We start from the raw sequence: 21,958 nt of genomic DNA on the forward strand, positions 1-21,958 counted from the left end.
CTTACCCACTCATTTGAATGTCTTTAAGTACTGCTTTGAATTAAACTTTTGCAACTTTTGAGAAGAGTCTCTCCAACGAAACTGTCAGTTGCCTGAGACAGCAATACGTGTATGGCAATATCGTTCCTCACACGCCCACCCTTTTTTCCACTAGTGGCTTGAAAATCTGTTAAGTTCCCATTTTTAAAAGTAACTGCCTACTCACTTCCTAGGAGGCTCCTCATCTTCCCTAATTTCATTCTCTTCTTCTTTCACTTCTACCTCTACTTCCACTTTTATTTCTTTCTTCTCTTTCTCTTCTTTCACCTTGCCTGATTTTCTCCGTGGTTTTGGGGTTTCCCTGAAATTATAAATACATTTCAACATTGGTATCCAGCAAAGGACCTTTTCAAGGACAACTGTGACAACGGGGTAAAGTCTGAAGTTATCACTGATTTCTTGTGAAATTATAATCCCCGCCTATGAAATGTGGTTTCCAGCCAACCATTCCTTCTCATATGCACAGTAATCACACAATTATATTTAAAAGCCTATGAGCTGACTCCCAGGCTAACAATGCCTTAGAATCAAACCTCACTATAGTTGTAAAGAGAAACAAGACAAAAGAACGAAATCTTAAGTATTCAGGCAATCATGATATCTTAAGATAAAACATGCAGACATCATAATAATTTGGATATGATCAAAACAAAGTTCTATAAATGGAAGAGATGGCTGTATGAGGGGTTAATAAGATAACGTTAAAGTCGCAAAACAAGTGCATAATTACTCATTTAAAATTAAGTCCATACCCATTAGTTGGGCAACAAGGTGAAATAAAAGCATGCAATAAGGCTTTTCTAACTTATTTTTCACCAACAAATTCGAGACATGCCTTTCTAAGTGGGGTTTGTAGGTCTCATCTCTTGGGTCATCTTTGAAGGGAATTTCCTCTTCACTGATCAACATCTCTTCTTCTTCTTCCTCCTCCTCATCACTGCTAAAAAGCAGCAAATAGAGATTACAAATTCAAGTTGTAAGAATTATATCTGGTCATTTATTTAGAGGGAGCCAAAAGATTCACAGTAAGTTATCTAGGATTTTCATTCTTGTGGTCTGGCTGGACTGCCATCTAGTTGCTTAATCGTAAAGAATAGTAACTGGAACTAAAAATACTCAAGTCCTAGACATCACTTCATTACTTCATTAAATACGAAGTGAAATAATCCCTTCATTAAATAAAAGCAAGGCAATGATGGCTCAGTGACACTAAGAGCTAAAAAACAGTTGACTCAATTATTTCAAGCAGAAAACAACCACATCATTTGATGTGATTGTGCTCTACGTACCCAAAGATTTGAATATAAAACATTAAAAGTTTCTTACCTAATGCCACCCGGAGACTGATGCTCTTCAGCAACATCTGGAAAAATAAAGCCCAAACAAAACTTATCTGTGTGGGTACAGATATTTTCTCTCTGTAGCCAAGAGACTCAAATCAAATTACTGCCTAGGGTAATTATACAAAAGGAGAATTATCCACAAAATGTCAAAAAGGAACCCTTCCTATACCCCCACACCTGCCCCTGAAAGTTAAGCTGTTCTGGTAAACATTCAACATTATATTTAAAACCAACAGGCAACTGGTTATGGAAGAACCACACTCTACTTGCACTGTACCATAATCAAGCTGATCTGTATTTGGTTCGGACTTGCAGATGAGCTGCAAGGAACCAGTCTTGGATCTAGAGCTTCGGGTGTTCTCTGTGTCACGGTGCCGAGAGACAGACGTCCTGCTGCTGCTGCGCCAGCCCCGGCTCGGCCTAGCTGCAGTGAGGGAAACTTCCTGAGGGAGGGCAGGATCTTCTTCCTCTTTCTCTTCCTTGGGATCTAGATGAAAAGATATACCATTCTTTTTAAGTTTACAGTTAACCAATAACCATTTCTTGTATATACATTGTTATAAATATAGCCAATGAAAAGATAAATTTTTTTTCAGGAAAAAAAATTCTTAGAATTTTACTGATATAATAGAAGCAACAAGATGAGAGGAAAATGTAATAAAGCCTATCCTTACTGTCATCACGCTGAAGAAAAAACTGCGTATGTTGCAAAGTGGTAATTTTGTATTGTCTTATCTACTAGAAAATGAAATGCTAAGAGAAATACAGCTAAGATCTAACCTTTTATTCTATATTTTAACCTTTAGATCTAAGACAGAAATAACCAGATTGAGTAGGAGGCCCCCAAAGATGACCAGATCTACCAGAGGCACAAAAACGAAAAGAATCATAGGTCTAGATGATATAACAAATACTGCTGCATGTAAGTGCTAAAGAGGAATGCCTTCCCTTGATTCTACTCAGTAACTTCACTTAGTATATTAAAAGTGAGACTATTTTGACTATGCAAGAACCTTTTAATCTCAGAATGGAAAAGTTCTTTCTAAGAATAGCACGGAATCTCAGGTCTTAAGATTGATACATCTGACTACATAAACATAAAAAGCTCTCTGCATGGCAAATTCCACTATAAGCAAAGTCTAAGAGCCCAACAGAAAAATGGCAACTCAGTAAAAACATGGTTTTCAAACATATGAACAAACAAAAATAATGATAAAAAATTCAATCCACCCATAACAAGAGAAACTCAAATGAAAATGACTGTGCCACAGTATTGTTCCCCTGTTATACTGGCAATGATCCAAACGTCTGACAAAATACTGTGTGGGCAAGGCTGTAGGAAAAACAGGAACTCTTAACAGAGATAACAGCAAAACCCCCTAAGGACAATTTGGCAATATCTATCAAAATTGTAAGTACTTACACCTTTTTACGTTAATTTCAACTACTAGGAGTTTATCCTCCAAAACTATAATCACATTTATAAAGTGACATATATAGTCATGGCACTGTTTTTTAGTAGTAAAAGTAGAAAACTAAATTTCAGGAGGGGACCAGTAGTATGAATTATGATACATGTAGTCAATGCACAATAGCATGAAATCAATTCCATGACACTTTATTATGCCAAAAAAACCCATATCCATAAAATGTCCAAATATTGTATATATGTATATATACATGGTATAAATAAATTTACAATATATGTTAATATATTAATGTAGTAACAACTCTGGACAGATTACAAGAAATTGATAAATACTAGTCACCTATCAGGTAAGATCCAAAAATACTTCCAGGAATTCTACCTCAAAGTATCTACCCTAGGAAAATTAACTGGAACATGGAGGTTCACTATAGCACATTTATAATAGCTAAAAATGGAAAGAATCTAACTCTCCTTATCAAGGAATCTAACTCTCCATATCAAGGAAAAACTGTTTCAATAAATCAAGGTATATTATCAAGATAGACTATTACATGAAGTCTCTGTAAAGAATGATATGGAATTACTGGCAAAAATACTGTTAAACAGAAAAAATAAGACTATATACACACATACATATGGTTTGGTAACATTTTTGCTTAACTTTTTAAAAAAGACCTGAAAAACATAATATTCTCCATTGTGGAACAAGGTGATGACTGAGGGCAATTTGAGCTTTAACTACATTGTCTGAAACTTCTATGAGAACATATTACGATAATGAAATAAAATTTGTTTGAAATGTAGAGATGAATAGCAGTGGGAACTTTAAAAAACCCAACATAATTATTAAATCAGATACATGTTTTCTTCGTTTTCTTTTCACCATAACTGCCTTTCTTACCTTTCTCCTATCTGAGCTACTTCAAGTAACAATAATAATAATAATAATAATAATAATAATAATAATAATAATAATAATAAAGTTAGAGTTGAAAATATCTTAAAAACTATCTAGGCTAAGTACAATCCAATGGAATGGAATGCCAATGAAGACAAGCCTGTTCAAGACCACAAAGTTATCTGAGCAGACCTAGATCTAAAAATCCTGCCTTGAGACTAGTAACCAAGGACTTTTACACCTAGGTCATGGCTGCTTTTAAGAAAATTTCTTCAAAGGAAGCAATTCGACACTTTCCATAAAGTACTGCAACATTAAATGATGAAGAGAAAATTCTTTTACTCAACCCAGTTACACTAATTTGGACTTTAAATCCACTCCATAACCTCCTATACTCAATGAAGCCAGTTTCTTCTTCATGATGAAAGGACATCTCATACTGTGGATATTATCCACTGGATAAATAATGGCAATTTGATGAGAACTGCTTATTCTTATAAATAAAGTGCAATACCCCATCTTATTGAATAGCATACCCATCCCCATCAGAAAGTGCCATCAGCCAAAATGTCCCCCAACAGGAGCCCGACCCAGCCCGAACACACACACACACACACACACACACACACACACACACACACACACCACACCCTCCCCCCTCCACCGCTGGAATCAACTTTGTAAGAACTCTGGAAAATAGTCAAGGTTTACAGCAACCTAGTGAACACTGAATCAAGAAAAAAGTGAGTTACACAAGACATGTAAGGAAATCTCTGTCAAATCACAAGCACCAGCTTAAGAGAATAGAGCCTTTAGAGAGATCACACAAAGAATATGGTTTCTAAAAACATGCTCAAAGAGCTAAAGGAAACCGATGACAAAGAACTAAAGGAAAGGAGAATGGTGTCTCAACAAACAGAAAAATGTCAACATAGAGACAGTAATAAAAAGGAACCAAAGAGAAATTCTGGGGCTGAAAAGTTTAATATCTGAAGTGAAAAATTCACTATGGGTTTCATTCAACAGCAGATTTGAGAAAGACAAATCAGCAAACTTACCTTAAAGTTTGACTGAGAGTATCTAGACCAAAGAATAGAAAGAAAAAATAAAGAAAAATAAACAGAGCCTAAGAGACCTGTGGAGAACCATTAAGCAAATCAACAGAGGGTCCCAGAAGGAGAGAAGAGAATGGAGCAGAATGAGTATTTGGAAATATAAAAGACAAAAATGCCCCAAATCAAAAAAAAAGGACATAAATCTACACAAACAAGAAGCTGAACAACCCCACTTTTAAATACTGTGACATTCACAGGTACTCAACATCTCTGGGGGGGGGGGGATTCCACTGATAGCAGTATCGTTATAGACTTCACGAAATACACTTCAAGTCAAAAACAGTTATAAAAGACAAAGAGGGACACTGTATATTAATAAAAAGTCAACCAGTCAAGAAGATGTCAGAATTATAAACCTAAATAAACCTAATCTATGGAGTAAAAATTGACAGAATTTAAAAGAGAAGTCAGTATTTCTAAAGTAAGTTGAAATTTCAATAACTTACTTAGTAATGGATAAAATAACCACTCAGAAATTCAGTTAGGAAATAGAGGAGCTGAGTAACACTATACATTAAAAAAAAAAAAAATTAAACCTAACAATAGAATACACAATCTGAAGTGCACACAGAAGATTCTCCAGAGGAGACCATATGTTAGGCCACTCAAGAAATTTACATCAGAAGGAAAACTAGAAAATTCACAAATATGCATAAGTTAAACAGCATACTCTTAAACAACCAGAGGGTTATTAAAGAAGAAATCACAAGGGAAATTAGAAAGTACTTAGAGATAGCTGAAAATTAAAACACAACATATCATAAAAGATGGGCTGCAGCGAAAGCAGTGCTGAGGGAAATTTATAGACATAAACGGCTACATTAAAACAGAAAAAAAAGTCACATGTCTCATCAATAATCTACACCTTAAAGAAAAAGGGGGGAAAGACGAAGCAAACCAAATCCAAGCTAGCAGAACGAAGGAAATGAAGAGTAGGGCACAGATAAATGAAATAAGAAAAACAGGAGACCAACAGAGGAACATTAATGAAACCAAAAAGTTAGTTCTTTGAAAAGATCAACAAAATTGACAAACCTTTAACTAGACTGAAGGAAAAAAAAGAAGAGGCTCAAATTACCCCAAAATCTGAACACAAGTATAACAAGTGAAAGCACTTGATTAGTAATCAAAAACCTTCCAATGAAAAAAAGCCCAGGAGGAGGGGACCACTTCCCAACTCATTCTGTAAGGCCAGGATTATTCTGATCCCACAGCTAGACAAAGACACCACAAGAAACCTAGAGACCAAAATTCCTGCAAACCAAATCCAGCAGCATACTACGACTATGCAGCACATTAAAACTATGACCAAGTGGGATGTATCCCAGGATTATGAGGGTGGTTCAACATACAAAAGTCAATTGATGCAATATACCACGTTAATAGAATGAAGGGGAAAAAACCCCCACATCATCATCTCAATTGATGTAGAAAAAACATTTGACAAAATCAACACTTTTATGATAACACACAATAAACTAGGAATAGAATGGAACGTTCCCAACCTGATAGAGGGCATTTATCAAAACCTCAAAGCTACCATACTCAGTGGCAGAAGACTGAAAGCTCTCTTCCTAAGATCAGAGATAAAATAAGGATGCCCTTTTCCTCCACTTCTATTTAACACTCTGCTGGAAGTTGTAGCCAGAGCAATTAGGCAAGGGAAAAAAAAAGGCCCACAAATCGGAAACTCTTTTTGCAAATGAAATGATCTTATTTCTAAAGAATCTACCAAAAAAAAAAAAAAACTATTAAAGGTAACACACAAATTTAGCAAAGTTACAGAATACAAGATCATCAGACAAAAAGTGATTGTTTTCACTGAACCAGCAATGAGCAATCCAAAAAGGGAATTAAGAAAAGGATTCCATTTACAATTCAATTAAAAATAAAACACTTAAATATTGCTAAAATGGCAATACTCCCCAAAGAGATTTACAGATTGAATATAATCCCTATCAAAATCCCCTCAAAAAAGGTCACACATTGTATAATCCCATTTATAAGAAATATTCAGAATAGGGGTAGGGTAAATTCAGATTGTTTTCAGGTAATTAAGGTAAAAGCAAATCAATGTTTGTTAGAGGCTGGAAAGAGGGGGGAATGGAAAATGACTACAACTTTAAAGGGTATGGGGTCTTCTTTGGTAAAGATAGAGGTGATGGTTGCAGGACACTGTAAATGTACTAAATGTCACTGAATTGCATGCTCTAAAATGGTTAATTCTGTTATGTGAATTTCAACTTTAAAAAAATACAAAGGGGGAAAAAAGAGCACCTGTCACTTTCCCAGAGGAGAAATTAACAGAAGGATAACCCAAACATGAGGATAATCACGACCAGATTGAAAAGAACTGAGTTTTGTCTGTGTGGTAGTTCAAAGACAATTTCTAGTTGTTTCTCATTATAGCAGCTGACTTTGAGGAGGCTCCTGGGTACATAAGTAAAAAGAAAGAAATTTTGCCACAGTAGCCTGGGTGAAGGAAGACACCAGGAAAACGACTGCAGGCACAGAGAAAACAGCCACATTCTGGAAAGAGGAAGGGACAAAGTAAGAATGGTGATGCTATGAACTGAGACAAAAGATACTGGTACTACTGGCAGGAATGTTTCTCCTGATATCAAAAGATGAAACGAAGCGAATTTTCTAAATCCTAGAACAACAGAAAATCCTTTCAAAATAACCTATCAAGTTCCAAAAGGTGATAGCCATTTCATTACGGTAAAATACTTCAAGTTAGAAGGTTTATCTTAATATGAGCTGGTCCTCTCTAGACTGCCTCACGTTTCTAACTGAGGTTTAGAGAAATTAAATGACTTATTCAAGATTATAAACCTAAGACTGATTTTGGGCAAACAGGGAGTGTGGTTGGCCGACAGGCTGGGAAGGAACTAGAGTAAAAGTCTTCTCATCTCTGTAATTTAAATATTTACATTTCTTCTGGGAAACTAACAAATCTTTAATACTTGTTATGTGCCTAGTATGTTTTTGCCTTTTCTAAATTTAGTCCTCATAATCCTGCCAAGTTATTAATACTATCGTTATCTTCATAGATGAGGAAACCAAGTAGCTAACTTTCCTAAGCTCACGTACTAAATTGTGGAGCTGAGATCTGAACCCAGCTGAGATTTGATTTGGTACATCTAAGTCCGAATTCTGTATCCTTTCTACTATACCACACCTAATCATACAAAAGAGGAATGGGAAAGTACCAATCCAAAGCTTAATTCAGATTTGGTTCATTTCCAATCAGCCTTAGGTTCAAGTGCCAAGAGAAAAGCTCATTTATGAAAGAGGCTGACCTAAAAGATCACAAGAAGAATTATTTCAAGAAAGTGAGTTTTTAATCTAAAATTGCACATCTGGAACATCCAGAGCATCTTTTTCCATGGTAGCTAAAATGTCGACTGATGAATAGATAGATCAAATGGAGTATTTCCATACAAAGGAATATTATACAGAGGGATGAAAATATTTGTACGTGCTACGTGGATCAACCTCAAAAATTTTATGCTAAGTGAAAATAGCCAGACTCACAATAAAACAAAAAACCCCACATATTGTATGTACAAGTCCACATACAGTAAGTCAGAAAAGGCAAATTTACATATACAGAATCTCACACTTAAAACTGGGCTAATTTTAAGGTTTGTAAATTATGCCTCAATAAAGTTTATTAATAAAATATGTATTGCAGCACTAGTCGTTAAGGGCCAATAACTGAAAACTACCCAAATGCCCATCAATAGTAAAATGGACAAATTGTGATACATTCCCACAATGGAACACTTTATGGCAACGAAAATAATCTGTGACAAATACAACAGAGGAATGTCACCTAATGGTGAGCACAAGATGGCCTACACAGAAAAGTAATGCATTACTCCATTTATATGAAATTCAAAAACTGGCAAAACCAACCTGTGCTAGTCAAAGTCAGAATGGTGATTACACTTAGGGTGGTTGACCATGTTCTGTTTCTTGAGCTGGGTGACGGTCACATGACTGGACTTGCCTTATGAATACTCACGAAGCTGTACACTTAATAATAAGTGTACTTTTGTATATGTATAATATATCTTAATAGTTTCTTTTAAAAAAAATCATCTGTAATCCCAGAAAAAAAGAACTGAGATATACCAAATGTCCTTCAATCAAGACATGGTTAAATAAATGTAGAAAACACATGTGTAGTAGCCATGGTTAGATGCCCACCAGGTAAGTATCTATTAATTTCTTACTCTTTCCTTAAAGAATCAATCCCACCATGTTGGTGGGATTCCTAAGTGTAAGCTAATGGTTTTGAAAGAATAGTTTGTAAACTCCTAGGGGTTCCCAATATCCTTTGAAGAAGTTTTCAAGGTCAAAACTCTTTACAAAAAAACAAAAAACCTGTTGGGATTTGAATTTGGATTATACAGCATTTATAGGTCAATATGAGGAGAAATAACATCTTGACAATATTGAGTCTTCAAACTCATGAACAAGGCACATCACTCCACTTGTTTTATACTTTCCAGTGTCTAAGTATACTTCACATTTCTTATCAGATTCATCCCTAAGTACTTTATATTTTTGATACTACCGTAAATTGCATTATTTTTCTAATTTTGTAATTTCAAATTTTGGCTGCTAATACACAGAAATACAATTGATTTTTGTATGTTGATCTTGTGTTCTATGGAGTGACTTCCAGAGGCCCTGCAGCTTTTGCCTTTGGCCTTCTGGACCACTGCCCTGAGACCACCGTGAAGTGAAAACGTCTGAATTGAAAGGCCACTGCAGAGAGGGAATGGCCCAAATGAGAAACAACAAACTGTTATATTTTAAACCACTAAGTTTTTGAATAGTTTGTTGTACAACAATAGATAACTGACAGAGTTTAGAGTCACAGTAAAGAAACTGGGGTTGAGAAATTCTCAAAGAGGTAAAGTTGCAAACAAAATCAGTAGGATACAAGTAGGGAGTTTAGGACAAAATTAGCCACATTTAAGGAAGCAAGCAGACAAAGGACAGATCCATGGCTACCTCTAAGGGGCCAAAGGGATATTTGCCTGGATGCAGTTAGATCAGCCTGGCTAGTTTTACTTCAGAGGAGCTCAGTCCTTCTCAGACTTAAAAGTTTAGGGGGCATTAGATCAGAGCTAATTCCTCTTTGTCAGAGGTTCTTGTTTACTCATGATCTCAGTGTGAGGAGGATAACATCATGCCCACATGGAGAGATGAGCGTCTCTCAGGGTTTCAGAGTCAAGGATGAATGTCGGTTTGCCCGCTCAGGACCTTAGGCTTTCTCTGCTTGAGTTTTCTCCTACCTGGGCATTCTGCTGCAGCTCTCAACCGGTTCTGGCAGGAAAAGGGATCTCAATATAAAACTACTGTATATAACAGAATAAACCTATTACTCTGTTGAGATGGTTCTTACGAAAGTTGAATCAGCAGCTGAAATTGTTATAAAGTTTTTTTTATATATGTAAGGGACAGACTCATTTACCTGATTGATAAAACATCCCATAACTGAACTGAGCTGATAATCAAGGCTTTCTAAGCCTATGTCTCAATCCACATTTATCATAAATGAGGTATGTCTGCACTTGTAGGAAACTGGAACAGAGAGCAAGATCCACAGGAGGTTTGGGTGTCTGAACTAGAAAAATGGTTAAAGGATATGGGGCATTTCCAACAAGGAACAAGATGTTGAGCAGATTATCCTCATATTGGGAGAAATAATACAGCTCCTGGTACCTTAAGAAAAAGGGCTAGGAAGGAAACAGGATAGCTAAAACGCCTGTCTAATGTACTGTTAGCACTTGAGACATAAGCATTATTATAACAGTCAGAACTTGAGTGTCTGAAACATGATCGTACTACTCCGTGTATTTCTATAATTAGCTCTACTTTGTTTTCCATAAATAATTAGTAAAGTCCATTTTGAAATATTAGCCTATCTCAACAATGTTAAAAGAAATCAAGAAAAGTGAGTCCTTTGTTAAAAAACATATTTAAGCCAACTTCAGAAAAGTATCATTCAATTTGTGAAGGGGAGTCTTTAAGCTAAAATTGACAGCATATCTGAGGGTTAAGATTAGAATTATATATGCCTCTTTTTTTTTTAACTTAAGAGATTTTTCTTTCAGAGTTCTTTTCTATTCAAAACTTACAAAATTTTAACTAGGAAACCAGGTTATCCACAAAGAGACTCAATCTTTCAAGAAAGAATTGTGAAGACAATGTTCTATACATCCTTTGTACAGATGCTCAAATGGTAAAAATTAAAAAGTTAGATTTTTCTCATTGGAGTGGAAAAAAAGGTGAGAATTCCCATTGTATATATTTTAAGGATGACACAAATACTGTTTAAGAGTATTCAGTATTAGAAATGAGAGGACTAAGAAATAATCAAAGGTATTCCAACACAGGAAAACAGAAACACTCTGATGAAATTAAAGCTATGAAAACTATTAGCCAGATAAAGCAAACAGTCAAAGTTCTAAACAACCTGAGTACATTTCTAGACCTGTTTTTTAACTCATTTGGTGATTCTGTCCAGGCAATCTTCTCCAAACATCTACTCCGTAACATGGATAGTAACGGAAAACAGTAAAGCGACTTGGAATAAAGATGAGACCAAAAGTTTAATACAATCAATTTTCAAGCACCTTTGTGTTTCCCATAAGCCCTAATTTTATGAGATATTCTTTAAGGAAAAAACGGGGGGAGGAGTGTCTTACAGGTAACTGCTACGTATTTTGGTATTTACATTGTATAGTACCCAAAATCTCAATCTCTGAGAAGTCCTGTAATAATAATTAACTTTGATGACTCAAGCACTGCCTACATTTGACTCTGTAATATTTGTTATTATTCCATGAAACACCTGAAACTCACTTTAATAAAGATTAAGATATTACAGTCTTTTTTATTACTATCTTGGGCAATTTTAGACAGGTCTGAAAGTGAAAGAAGTTACAATTACTGGATAAAGTTAATACTGGGATTACTAGTAATTACATTTAGGCAAACCATTCCTTTACTTCAATGCTTTAAGTAGAACACTGGTTCAAAATAGAGACCAGAATGAAAACATAAAGCCAAGTTAAAAAGGAATTAGCCAGGCTTGATCCCTCAAATTTTCTGCTAAAACTCCTGAAAGCTCCCCAGTGATGAAGACAATCCTTTGGCAGTGGTAAAATAAGATTTCATGCTTTAAGCTTTTCTCTTTTTGTGTCTTTGTGGAATGCTTCATCGAGTTATCTGCAAGGTCTCAGCTCTAATGTCATCTTCTCAAAGTCTTCCCTTGCCATCTCATCTAAACTTAGCCTTCCCTTTCCCAGCTTCATCAAACACTACTACACTGTTAAGATTTCTTCATCACACTTATTTGATTACCAGCACAATCCAGTACCTAAGGAGAGTGCTGGACACACAGTGAATGCTCAAAAATTACTTACTGAATGAATAAATACCATTTGCAAAGCAACTTTCCATTTGTTTTACATATACCCACCAGGGTTAAATAAACACAGCAGGAACAGGGACCAATGGCAGTCATTTCTTTACTATTATATCACCTTGAAAAATGAACATGTCACTTTGCAATTTAATAATTTAAAAATACCAGTAAGTTGCTTTTTGTGTGTGTGCAGTATCATTTATTCAAACATGTCCAAAGTTTTTAAACTTTCACTGAAGATAAGCACACAATTTCAAGTCGTTTGGAGTAAATAAGAGTAAAAACAATCCTGAAAACATCTTTTATATAAATGTAAGATATACTTATGTAGCTATACATACTGTTCAGAGTTGAACAGCTACTCTAACAGGTAAATTAATGCAGAGACTGAGATGGGAGGGGGAGAGGATCTACTTCTTCAAAATTTTACAAACTTAACAACAGCTAACTTTTATTGCGTCCTTACCATATTCAGTGTACTGGACTATTTGCAATAAACGGCAGAACTTGAATTCAAATCCTGAGCTGTAACTCTAGATCCAGAGCATTTAACTAGTGGATTAAAGTGAGAGACTGAGACTGAATTACCCATAATGCAGCTTTCTTCCCTTTCTTTTTTTTTTTTAAATTGAAGTATGGTTGATTTACAAAGTTGTGTTAGTTTCAGGTGTATAGCAAAGTGATTCAGATATATACATATATTCTTTTCCAGATTCTTTTCCATTACACATTATTGTAAGATATTGAACATAGTTCTTTGTGCTATCCAGTAGGTCCTTGTTGTTTATCTATTTTATACATACTAGTGTGTATTTGTTAATCCCAAATTCCTAATTTATCCCCCTCCTTTTCCCTTTGGGTAACCATAAGTTTGTCTTCTGTCTCTGAGTCTGTTTCTGTTTTGTAAATAAGTTTATTGGTATCATCTTTTTAGACTATACATATATATATGTGATATTATGTGATATTTGTCTTTCCGACTTTATTTCACTTAGTAGGATAATCTCTACGTCCATCCATGTTGCTACAAATGGCATTATTTTATTCTTTTTATGGCTGAGTAATAGTCCCTTGTGTACATATACCACAACTTCTTTATCCATTCATCTGCCGGTGGACATTTAGGTCGCTTCCATGTCTTGGCTACTAAAAATAGCGCTGCTATGAACATTGGGGTACATGTATCTTTAGTTAGAGTTTTTGTCTTCTCCTGATATATGCCCAGGAGTGGGACTGCTGGATCATACGGTAACTCTATTTTCAGTTGTTAAAGGAGCCTCCATACTGTTCTCCATAGTGGCTGCACCAATTTACATTCCCACCAAAAGTGTAGAAGGGTTCCCCTTTCTCCACACTCTTCCCAGCATTTAGTATTTGTAGACTTTCTGATGATGGCTATTCTGACTAGTGTGAGGTAATACGTCATTGTAGTTTTGATCTCCATTTCTCCAGTTAGTGGTGTTGAGCGTTTTTTTCATGTGCCTGTTGGCTATCTGTGTATCTTCTTTGGAAAAATCTCTATTTAAGTCTTCTGTCCATTTTTTGATTGGGTTGTTTGCTTTTTTGATATTGAGCTGTATGAGCTGTTTGTTTACATGTTTTGAAAATTAAGCCCTCATTGGTTGCATCATTTGCAAATACTTTTTCCCATTCTGTATGTTGTCTTTTTGTTTTGTTTATGGTTTCCTTTGCTGTGCAAAGCTTTTAAGTTTGATTAGGTCTCATTTGTTTATTTTTGCTTTGATTTCTTCTGCACTGACTGGCCTTAGGAAACATGGCTACGATTTTATGTCAGAGAATGTTTTGCCCATGTTTTCTTCTAGGAGATTTACGGTGTCCTATGTTATGTTTAAGTCTTTAAGTCATTTTGAGTTTATTTTTGTGTGTGGCATGAGGGAGTATTCTAACTTCACTGATTTACAGGTGGCTGTCCAGCTTCCCCACACCACTTGCTGAAGAGATTGTCTTTTCTCCACTGTATGTCTTGCCTCCTTTGCTGAAGATGAACTGACCATAGGTATGTGGGTTTATTTCTGAGCTCTCTATTCTGTTCCACTGATCCATGCGGGGTTTTGTGCCACTACCACTCTGTTTTGATTGTTGTAGCTTTGTAGTATTGTCTGGAGTCTGAGAGGGTTATACCTCTAGCTTTGTTCTCTTTCCTCAGGATTGCTTCAGCAATTCTAGGTCTTTTGTGGTTCCATATAAATTTTAGGATTATTTGTTCTAGTTCTGTGAAAAATGTCCTGGGTAATTTGACAGGGATCCCATTAAATCTGTAGATGGCTTTGGGTAGTAAGGCCATTTTAACAGTATTAATTTTTCCAATCCAAGAGCATGGGATATCTTTCCAATTCTTTAAATCATCTTTAATTTCCTTAATCAATGTTTTATATAATTCTCAGTGTCTTTCACCTCCTTGATCAGGTTTATTCTTAAGATTTTTTTTTTAGAGGCAATTAAAAAAATTTTTTTTAAACTTTTTCTGTTATTTCATTGTTAGTATAAAGAAATGCAACAGGTATCTGTATGGTAATCCTGTATCCTGTTACCTTGCTGAATTAGTCATTCAGTTTTAATAGTTACTGTGTGGAGTTCATTTGCAATAAAAGGCAGAACTTGAAATGAAACCTTAAGCTCTAACTCTAGATCAAGCATTTAACTAACTAGTGGATTAAAGTGGGACTGAATGAGATTGAATTACCCATAATGTAGATTTAATCTCCCCTCAACTGCAAAACTATATAACATTGCAACTTCTGGCTTAAGAAATCAACACAAAGAGCAATTAATTTATCTCCAACAAGGGTTCAAGATTTCCACCACATTCTGAAGTCTCCTCAAGGCAACTCAAAATAATTTCTTTAGTCAGAGCTAAAATTTCCAAAATGATCTCTGAGTAAGGAACACAAGACCTTCCAATCTTGACAGACAATTCTCCAATTTTCCAAGTATCAAAAGCAACAAAACCCAAAACTTGCTAAACAAAGTCATGCAGAGCTTTCTAAAGAAAAAATTTGCCTAGTACAAAATACTTCTGCATGGCATACTATGAAATATTAGCCTCAGATTTTAAAATTCAAAGAAAAAAGAACCCTGATTACTGTCATCTGATTATTGACAAAGTAGCCACAAATTCAAGTTACTGGTCCCTAACCAGACTGTCATTTTTCTCAATGACATAAATCCAGGTTTTCAACTTGCCTTATACGTATTCTCAAAGTATTCTTCATGAAGAGAAAAATCTACATTAAGAATAATATAAATTTATGTTACATATATACATAATAAATTAACTGAGCAACTGGCTCACAATGACAAGGGCAATTTTAATAACCCAATCTGCAAAGCCAGAACAGTCTTCTTAAAAGAGCATTTAAAAAGAAAAAAGTGAACATTAGCTTCCCCTCTCAATCCAGAGAAGCAGAAGACTACACTTAATACATACATTTAGTTTGCTATTTGAAAATGACCTAATGACCCCATTTAATTATTCATCAGGCTGAAATCTTAGAACATTTTTCTTTCCACATTCTTTAATCTACATTTATAATGTGAGTCTCTACAAGCATCTTGATTTTGTCTACACTTTATTTCACCTATTGTGTATCATTCCTCTGTTACTTTATTAAAAACCCAAATAGCTTTAAAAATTGCAATACAGTGATATCAGATAACCTGATTTCCCATTACCAGGTTTCTAAGTAATGCAAGAATATTCCACTTGCCCAAACCTGCTGCTACTTAAATAGGTTCAGTCTATCCCAATAATTATTTACTTAATAAAAGTCACTTTAAATGGGAACAATTTGAATTATCAGACTGAAGCTTATTTTATTTTGTCAGATTACAGAATAGTCACGTAAAGTACATGAGATGTAAGAATGACCCAGTCTTACCTTTGTCAGTCGATACTTTTTCTATGCATCTGAAAGAAAAGAGAACCAAATATTAAATGAAAAATATTGCACATTGTCTTAAAATACAAATATTTATCTCTTTCAGGTTCATCTCCAGAGTGATGTAGAAAAACATCTAGAGCAGTACTGTCCAATAGAGCTTTCTGCAGCGATGCAAATATTCCACACCCACCGATCTACCAGCATGGCAGTCTCCACGTGGCTGGTGAGTACTTGAAATAGCTACAGGACTGAGGAATGGAAGTTTTAGGTTTGGTTAAAGTAAATTTACAGTCATAAGTAGCTATCATACTTGACAACACACAGATAGAAAATCATTCAAAACAGTTGTTTTTAACTATAAAAATATTAATACAAAGAAAATATTGCTGATTTTGTTATATTAAATGGTTATAAAAGAAAAATGTCCTTATTTTACAAAAATACAGTAACTAGGGGTGATATGAAACAAGGTTTGAGAATTCCTCTAAAATACTTCTGCCAAAAGAAAAAGAGAGGGGGAGGAGATAGAGGTAACAAGTATGACAAAATCTCAAAAATTGTTATAACTAGGTGATAAATACTGAGGTTTCATTATACTATTTTCTTTACTTTGAGTATACTGGACAACTTCCAGAACAAAAATTTAACAAGCCTAAACAAAAACCCTAAAATTATTCATCTGTTAAACCCAAGTCAAAATCTATTTCTAAAAAGGCAACAGATTGGACCTCAGAAGTAAATATAAACTGCATTTTACAAATTAGACAGGAACAGTAAAGAATCTAGTATGTTATAAACTACTGATACAAAAAAATGTTTTTCTCATGTTTTTAACTCAGGAAAACTTCCATCATACATAACTGTTGAGTATAGTTTTTATGAATCTCCCCATAGCCATTATCCAAATTAAAAGCTGACATGTCTTGGATCTTTAACATGAAGATGCCAAACAGCACCTCCGAGCAATACAAAGTTTTCTTTTTTTTCAAAAGTAAACCTAATACAAATGAAGATCCTTATGTTGTAAAAGAATATCCAAGCAAATACACAAGCCACAGGATAAAGAAGCTGTCTTATTTAGAAAGACTAGCTATCATTTTCTCATCCCATATTGTTTTAAAAAGCTTGGTATTATAATTTTAAATTACTAATGTCCCAATTAACAACTAATATAAGATAAGTGCTAATCATCTTTACAAATAAAAAGTACAGAAATAGTTGCTAGATCTTGAAACACTAGACAGTAAACTTTTCAAAAATCTTTCGGAATTGTTCAATGTTTCCTTTACCATATTGATCACCATAAGAGAAAAACAGGATTTCAGGCTTGTACGACTGAAACCTTCTCCAAAGAGCCTTAAAAGTTTTTTTCAATTCAGAATATTACTGCCTTTTCATTCTCACTATCTAAGACCCTCACCTTTTCCTTACAAAAGTAGTAAGAAGGTGTCATGCAAGAAAATAAACCCCAAATGGAGTTTCGTATTTGGGAAAACTGAGCAGTATTTGTTTCCTTCATTTGTAACCCATCTGACACCTGCAGGTTTACCTCTAAGAATACTCAGTTTTATTAGCCTATATTCCTTGTGGTGAGGAAACAGCTTTCCTCAATAGGTAAATCAGAAGTTAAAAAAAGTATTTAAGTTTTAAATTCTGAAATGTATTACATAACCAGAGGACTTATTATCATGGTAGAAGCAAAATAAGCTTCTTGCATTTAACCTAGTCTTATTTTAACAATTATATTGTGTCCTTATTAGTAGAAAGCATAAATGTTTTAACTTAGGAATCAGAAAAAAGCTGAAGTGTGTGTGTATGTGTGTACATACATATAGATATAAGGATCTTAACTCTGGAATTTATTGGCTAAAATAGAGCAAATGAAGAGTATTGATTCTTAGCATTGATATATAACTTTTCTTCAAATTTGGTTTATCTTTCCTTACTATTAGTCTTTAAGTTTTAATTTATAACGATCATAAATTTAACTTTATGCCTTTCTCTTGAGCACATTCACTGAAAAATTCTTTATTTCCCTTCACAAAGATTTCCTGCTCTTTTTATTAACTTCTGAACATTCCAATGCAAACAGAAAATTGTTATAAGCTTAGAAAAGTTTACAAAAGCTATAACCTAATTGTCATCTAACTATAAAGCTCACTTCACAAACTGTAAGTTGTCAGCTAAAGATGAAGAAGCATATTTAAAGAGGTTAAGTGACTTGCCCAAGGTCATTTAGTAAGCAGCAGCAAGCTGGGACCTGAAACTGACTGAAGTCCAATGCTTTTTCTCTGTTATTCAGCCTTGCAATAGGAAAAGAGGTTTCAATCAATCCAAGTCTCTGTATTAACTGACCTTTTAAGCTATTGTACACTTTGCTGCCTCTTCAGTCAAGAGAAACAAATGTAGATTAAACAGCTGATTACTGGGAATTTATTGGGGTGAATGTTATTTGGAAAATAGAGCTGAATCAAGGTCAGAAGGCACTTGACCGGAGTTCGGTAAACTGATACACAAAACTTCTTGAAATGTCTCAAAGGATTAAGTTTCTTACTTTACTAGTTTTAAAATTTATTTGATCACTATGAAAACCTATAAACTGTTCACACATTTGACAAACCTCCACTAATCAATGCATCTTCCCTTTTAATTGCAAAGTCCTTGAAGATGAAGTACATGCCTCATTTTTCTCTATAAACTCTGGCTCAGCACAGTATCAGAGCCAGTTACTGCTCAATCAAGATTTAATGAGCTGAAATGCTTTAAGAGTCCTTTGATTTCCAGGGCATCCAGTATATTGAAAATGTGTAACAAAAAAGAAAAATATTAAAATGAAAATTTATTACAACAATTCAATCAAAACTGCGTAATTTAAAATATATAATCAAGGGACAGTTCTAAGGCTAAGGTAAAAGAACACTACTAACTTTTATGACATTGGATGAGAGAGAGAAGGACATTAAGAATTAAGACTATTCTTTCCTCCCCATAAGGAATACTGTGAAGAAAAAAACTGAAGGGGTTTAATTAAGTCATCTTCATCCAAGCTCAATTGGTTTAACATTTATATTGTGGACATAAAAAAAGACTCAGTGGTATTCTTTTGCCAAGAGTTAAGATAAAAAATAAACCATGACAGCTACCACTCTAGGTATAATTATCTTAGGAGCCCGCTGCTCTAAGTAAAACTGGTGGCTCAGTAGGAGGGAAATGTAGCAAGGAGATATAGGTATAGTTAACTTTCAAATAAATAGGTGAAAATAGAAGAGAATTTTAAAAATAATAAATAAATTTTAATCTTCCTATGTATGTTAATAGAAAAGAATTAAAAATTCACTTTGCCAGAATTTACATGAAAAACACTACAAATCAGTTATACCTCCACAACACTGCTCAAGACAGTAACTTCTAATAAATATTTACTATGTACCAGGCTTTTGTTCTATGTTTCACATGCTGTACTTAATTCTCACAAACTCAGAGAGATTTATCTCCTATTGATAATAAAACTGAGACACATGCAGTTTAAGAAATTTGTCCAAAGAGTTTATACCCAAATAAGGCTAATGATATATCTTCAAATTTATCAGATTAAATACAGGAGCTTAGAATTTTTGTGACCATAAAATTCATTTGCAGTAATCAGAATCCCATTTGCAGCTGAATGATTTGTAAGGACAGATTTTTGTTGTCCACAGAAACAAAATTTACACAATTGTCTAAATTATGTTAACTTAACTAGCACTGAATAATTTGAAAGCACATCTAATACCACAATATTCTTTTGAATTTTATTTCTCTTTCTGACAGTCTTCCAAGACAAGCATGCCAAGGTCACAGACTTCACTCTTATTTTTGGAACAGGTGTGTTTCAAGTTTTCAATCTATTAGGTCCCTATAAGCCAAATGTTGCCACGGTCTCTATGGGGGAGGTAGAGTGGGGGGAAATCATTTAAAACTGATTTATCCCCTCATCTTCAATTTTCCCTGCTTTTTACTAATTTTTTTTTACTCGAAAGTCAAGATACAAATGTTTTCAGAAGCGAATTCAACGGCTGTGCTTAATTTCTAGAATTTACAAACACGTGTGCTTCAGTATTCTGAACACAGAAACGTTTTAAAAAGCATATAAAATATTTATATTTCTGGTTATCTGTTCTTGGTCCCTCTATGATCCCTAGGTAATAAAAAAACTCCTTTCAGATTATTCTAAAGACGAAATTTCTACATTAAGACATGCAAAAATCAAGCAAACAAAAACATATGCTACCTGTCAAAAAAAAATGAAAGAAAACCCAATCTCGTTAAACCTGTCAAAAAACAAACAAAAAAAAGAAATCTACCTAACCTTGTTATATGAAAGACTACGCTGAAAATTGGCAGAGCCACGTTTTTACCCTATTAGTACCAGGTTTTTAAAACGAGTGGAAAATGTGAAAATTTAGTAGCGTGAAAAAAAGCTCCAAAATGATACCAGTACAACTGGCTCTTGAGCTAATTAATAGGAAGGTGGGGGCGACACACTTTTGAAGGCATATCTAAGATCGTGCTGTTGATTTTCCTACGGGGGATGTGATGTAATACTGGAGAGCCGCCGTAAGAGGGAAAGGACGGGCTGACAAAGGGCGTGCAGATGCCAGAGTGCGGGAGAAGCCCGAGGCGGCAGGGAAGAGGTGGGTCCCAGGGGAGACGAAGAGGTGCATCCTACAAAGGACCTCAGGGAGCGGGGCAGTGGCCCGACCACAGGCGAGGGGGCGGGGAAGCCAGAGAGCAGCGATAAGACAGCGGCTAACAGGGAAGCGGTGTGACATCTGGCATGCGAGCCGGCAGGGGGCAGAGCGAGCGGCACGTCACGTGGAGTGGTCGCTACGGGAGCCGAGAGGGTTGCGTGCGGGTAGAGGGGGGTCTTTCCCACCGCCAGAAAGGCTGCGTTACTCACAGGAGTCGCGGACTCTTCTTGCCCTGAGCTGGAGACGGGGGCTTCGCGGCCTGGGACTGCTGCCCTGGGGCGTCGGGAGGCCTGGCGCTGGGGCTGCTCCTCCGCCGGCGGGGATACTCGGCCTTCCTCCGGCGGGACACAGCGGCGGCGGCGGCGGCCGCAGCGGCCCGGCCCCGGTCCCGACCTCCCCTCAACACGCGGCTGCTCGTAGTCCCCGCAGGCGCCGCCGCCGCCGCCTCAGGGGGCTGCTGCTGGGGCTCCTCGGGAGCCGCCTTGGCCGCCGCCGCCTCTCCCCCTTCCTGGTCCTGCTGCTCCGGGGGTCTCGGCTCTTCCGTCTCCCCCGGCATCGGGACGCGTCCGTCCCCCACCCCCTAGTCCCAGGCGGCGGAGGCGGAGGCGGCGGCGGCCGCGGCGCTGCTCCCCCCCGCCCCCCGGAGCGTCCGGCTCACTCTCACTCAGCGCTCCTCTTTCCCCCCTCCCCTCCGCCCGGCTCCGAGGGCGCCCCCCCCGTCCCCTGCCACTCAAGGCCGGCTACCGCTGGCGCCGCGCGCGCGCCCGCCACAGACGCTCAGCTGACCAATCGGAGAGGAGTAACCGCTTCTTCGCCCCGCCCCTCGCGGTACCTCACGCAGCGGCGTACCGGATTCCCTCCCCCACCCCTTCCTTCAACCAATCAGGAAACGGCTCCAAGGGAGCGCGCGAGGTTTCCTTCCCCGCGCACCCGTTCTCACCGTTAAACGGCTGCGTCTCGCGACAATCCCAAAGTGACCTTTTTTCCCCACCTCCGGAGCTCAGCGAACGCTAGGGGCAATGGGAGGGGCAGGTCTCGCGAGGACGTTGGTG

General features: G+C 36.5%; 1 protein-coding gene across 2 annotated transcripts in view; it reads right to left on the minus strand.

The window, feature by feature from the left end:
• ZFP91 (ZFP91 zinc finger protein, atypical E3 ubiquitin ligase) overlaps window positions 1-21,595 on the minus strand; it is a 29,896-nt gene extending 8,301 nt beyond the window's left edge. Inside the window, exons 1-6 of one of the 2 annotated variants that reach the window (XM_031459541.2) lie at window positions 21,116-21,595; window positions 16,174-16,202; window positions 1,660-1,869; window positions 1,366-1,402; window positions 875-976; window positions 206-340 (exon numbers count right to left, since the gene is read on the minus strand). In XM_031459541.2, the coding sequence (XP_031315401.1) occupies window positions 206-340; window positions 875-976; window positions 1,366-1,402; window positions 1,660-1,869; window positions 16,174-16,202; window positions 21,116-21,462 (860 nt within the window). In that variant the 5' untranslated portion in view covers window positions 21,463-21,595. Of the gene's footprint in view, window positions 1-205; window positions 341-874; window positions 980-1,365; window positions 1,403-1,659; window positions 1,870-16,173; window positions 16,203-21,115 lie in introns of both variants that reach the window. The other variant, XM_031459540.2, reaches the window with a different exon arrangement.
• Window positions 21,596-21,958: the final 363 nt, after the last annotated feature.

The sequence above is a fragment of the Camelus dromedarius genome, chromosome 12 (genome assembly GCF_036321535.1).
Source record: "Camelus dromedarius isolate mCamDro1 chromosome 12, mCamDro1.pat, whole genome shotgun sequence".
NCBI lineage: Eukaryota > Metazoa > Chordata > Mammalia > Artiodactyla > Camelidae > Camelus > Camelus dromedarius.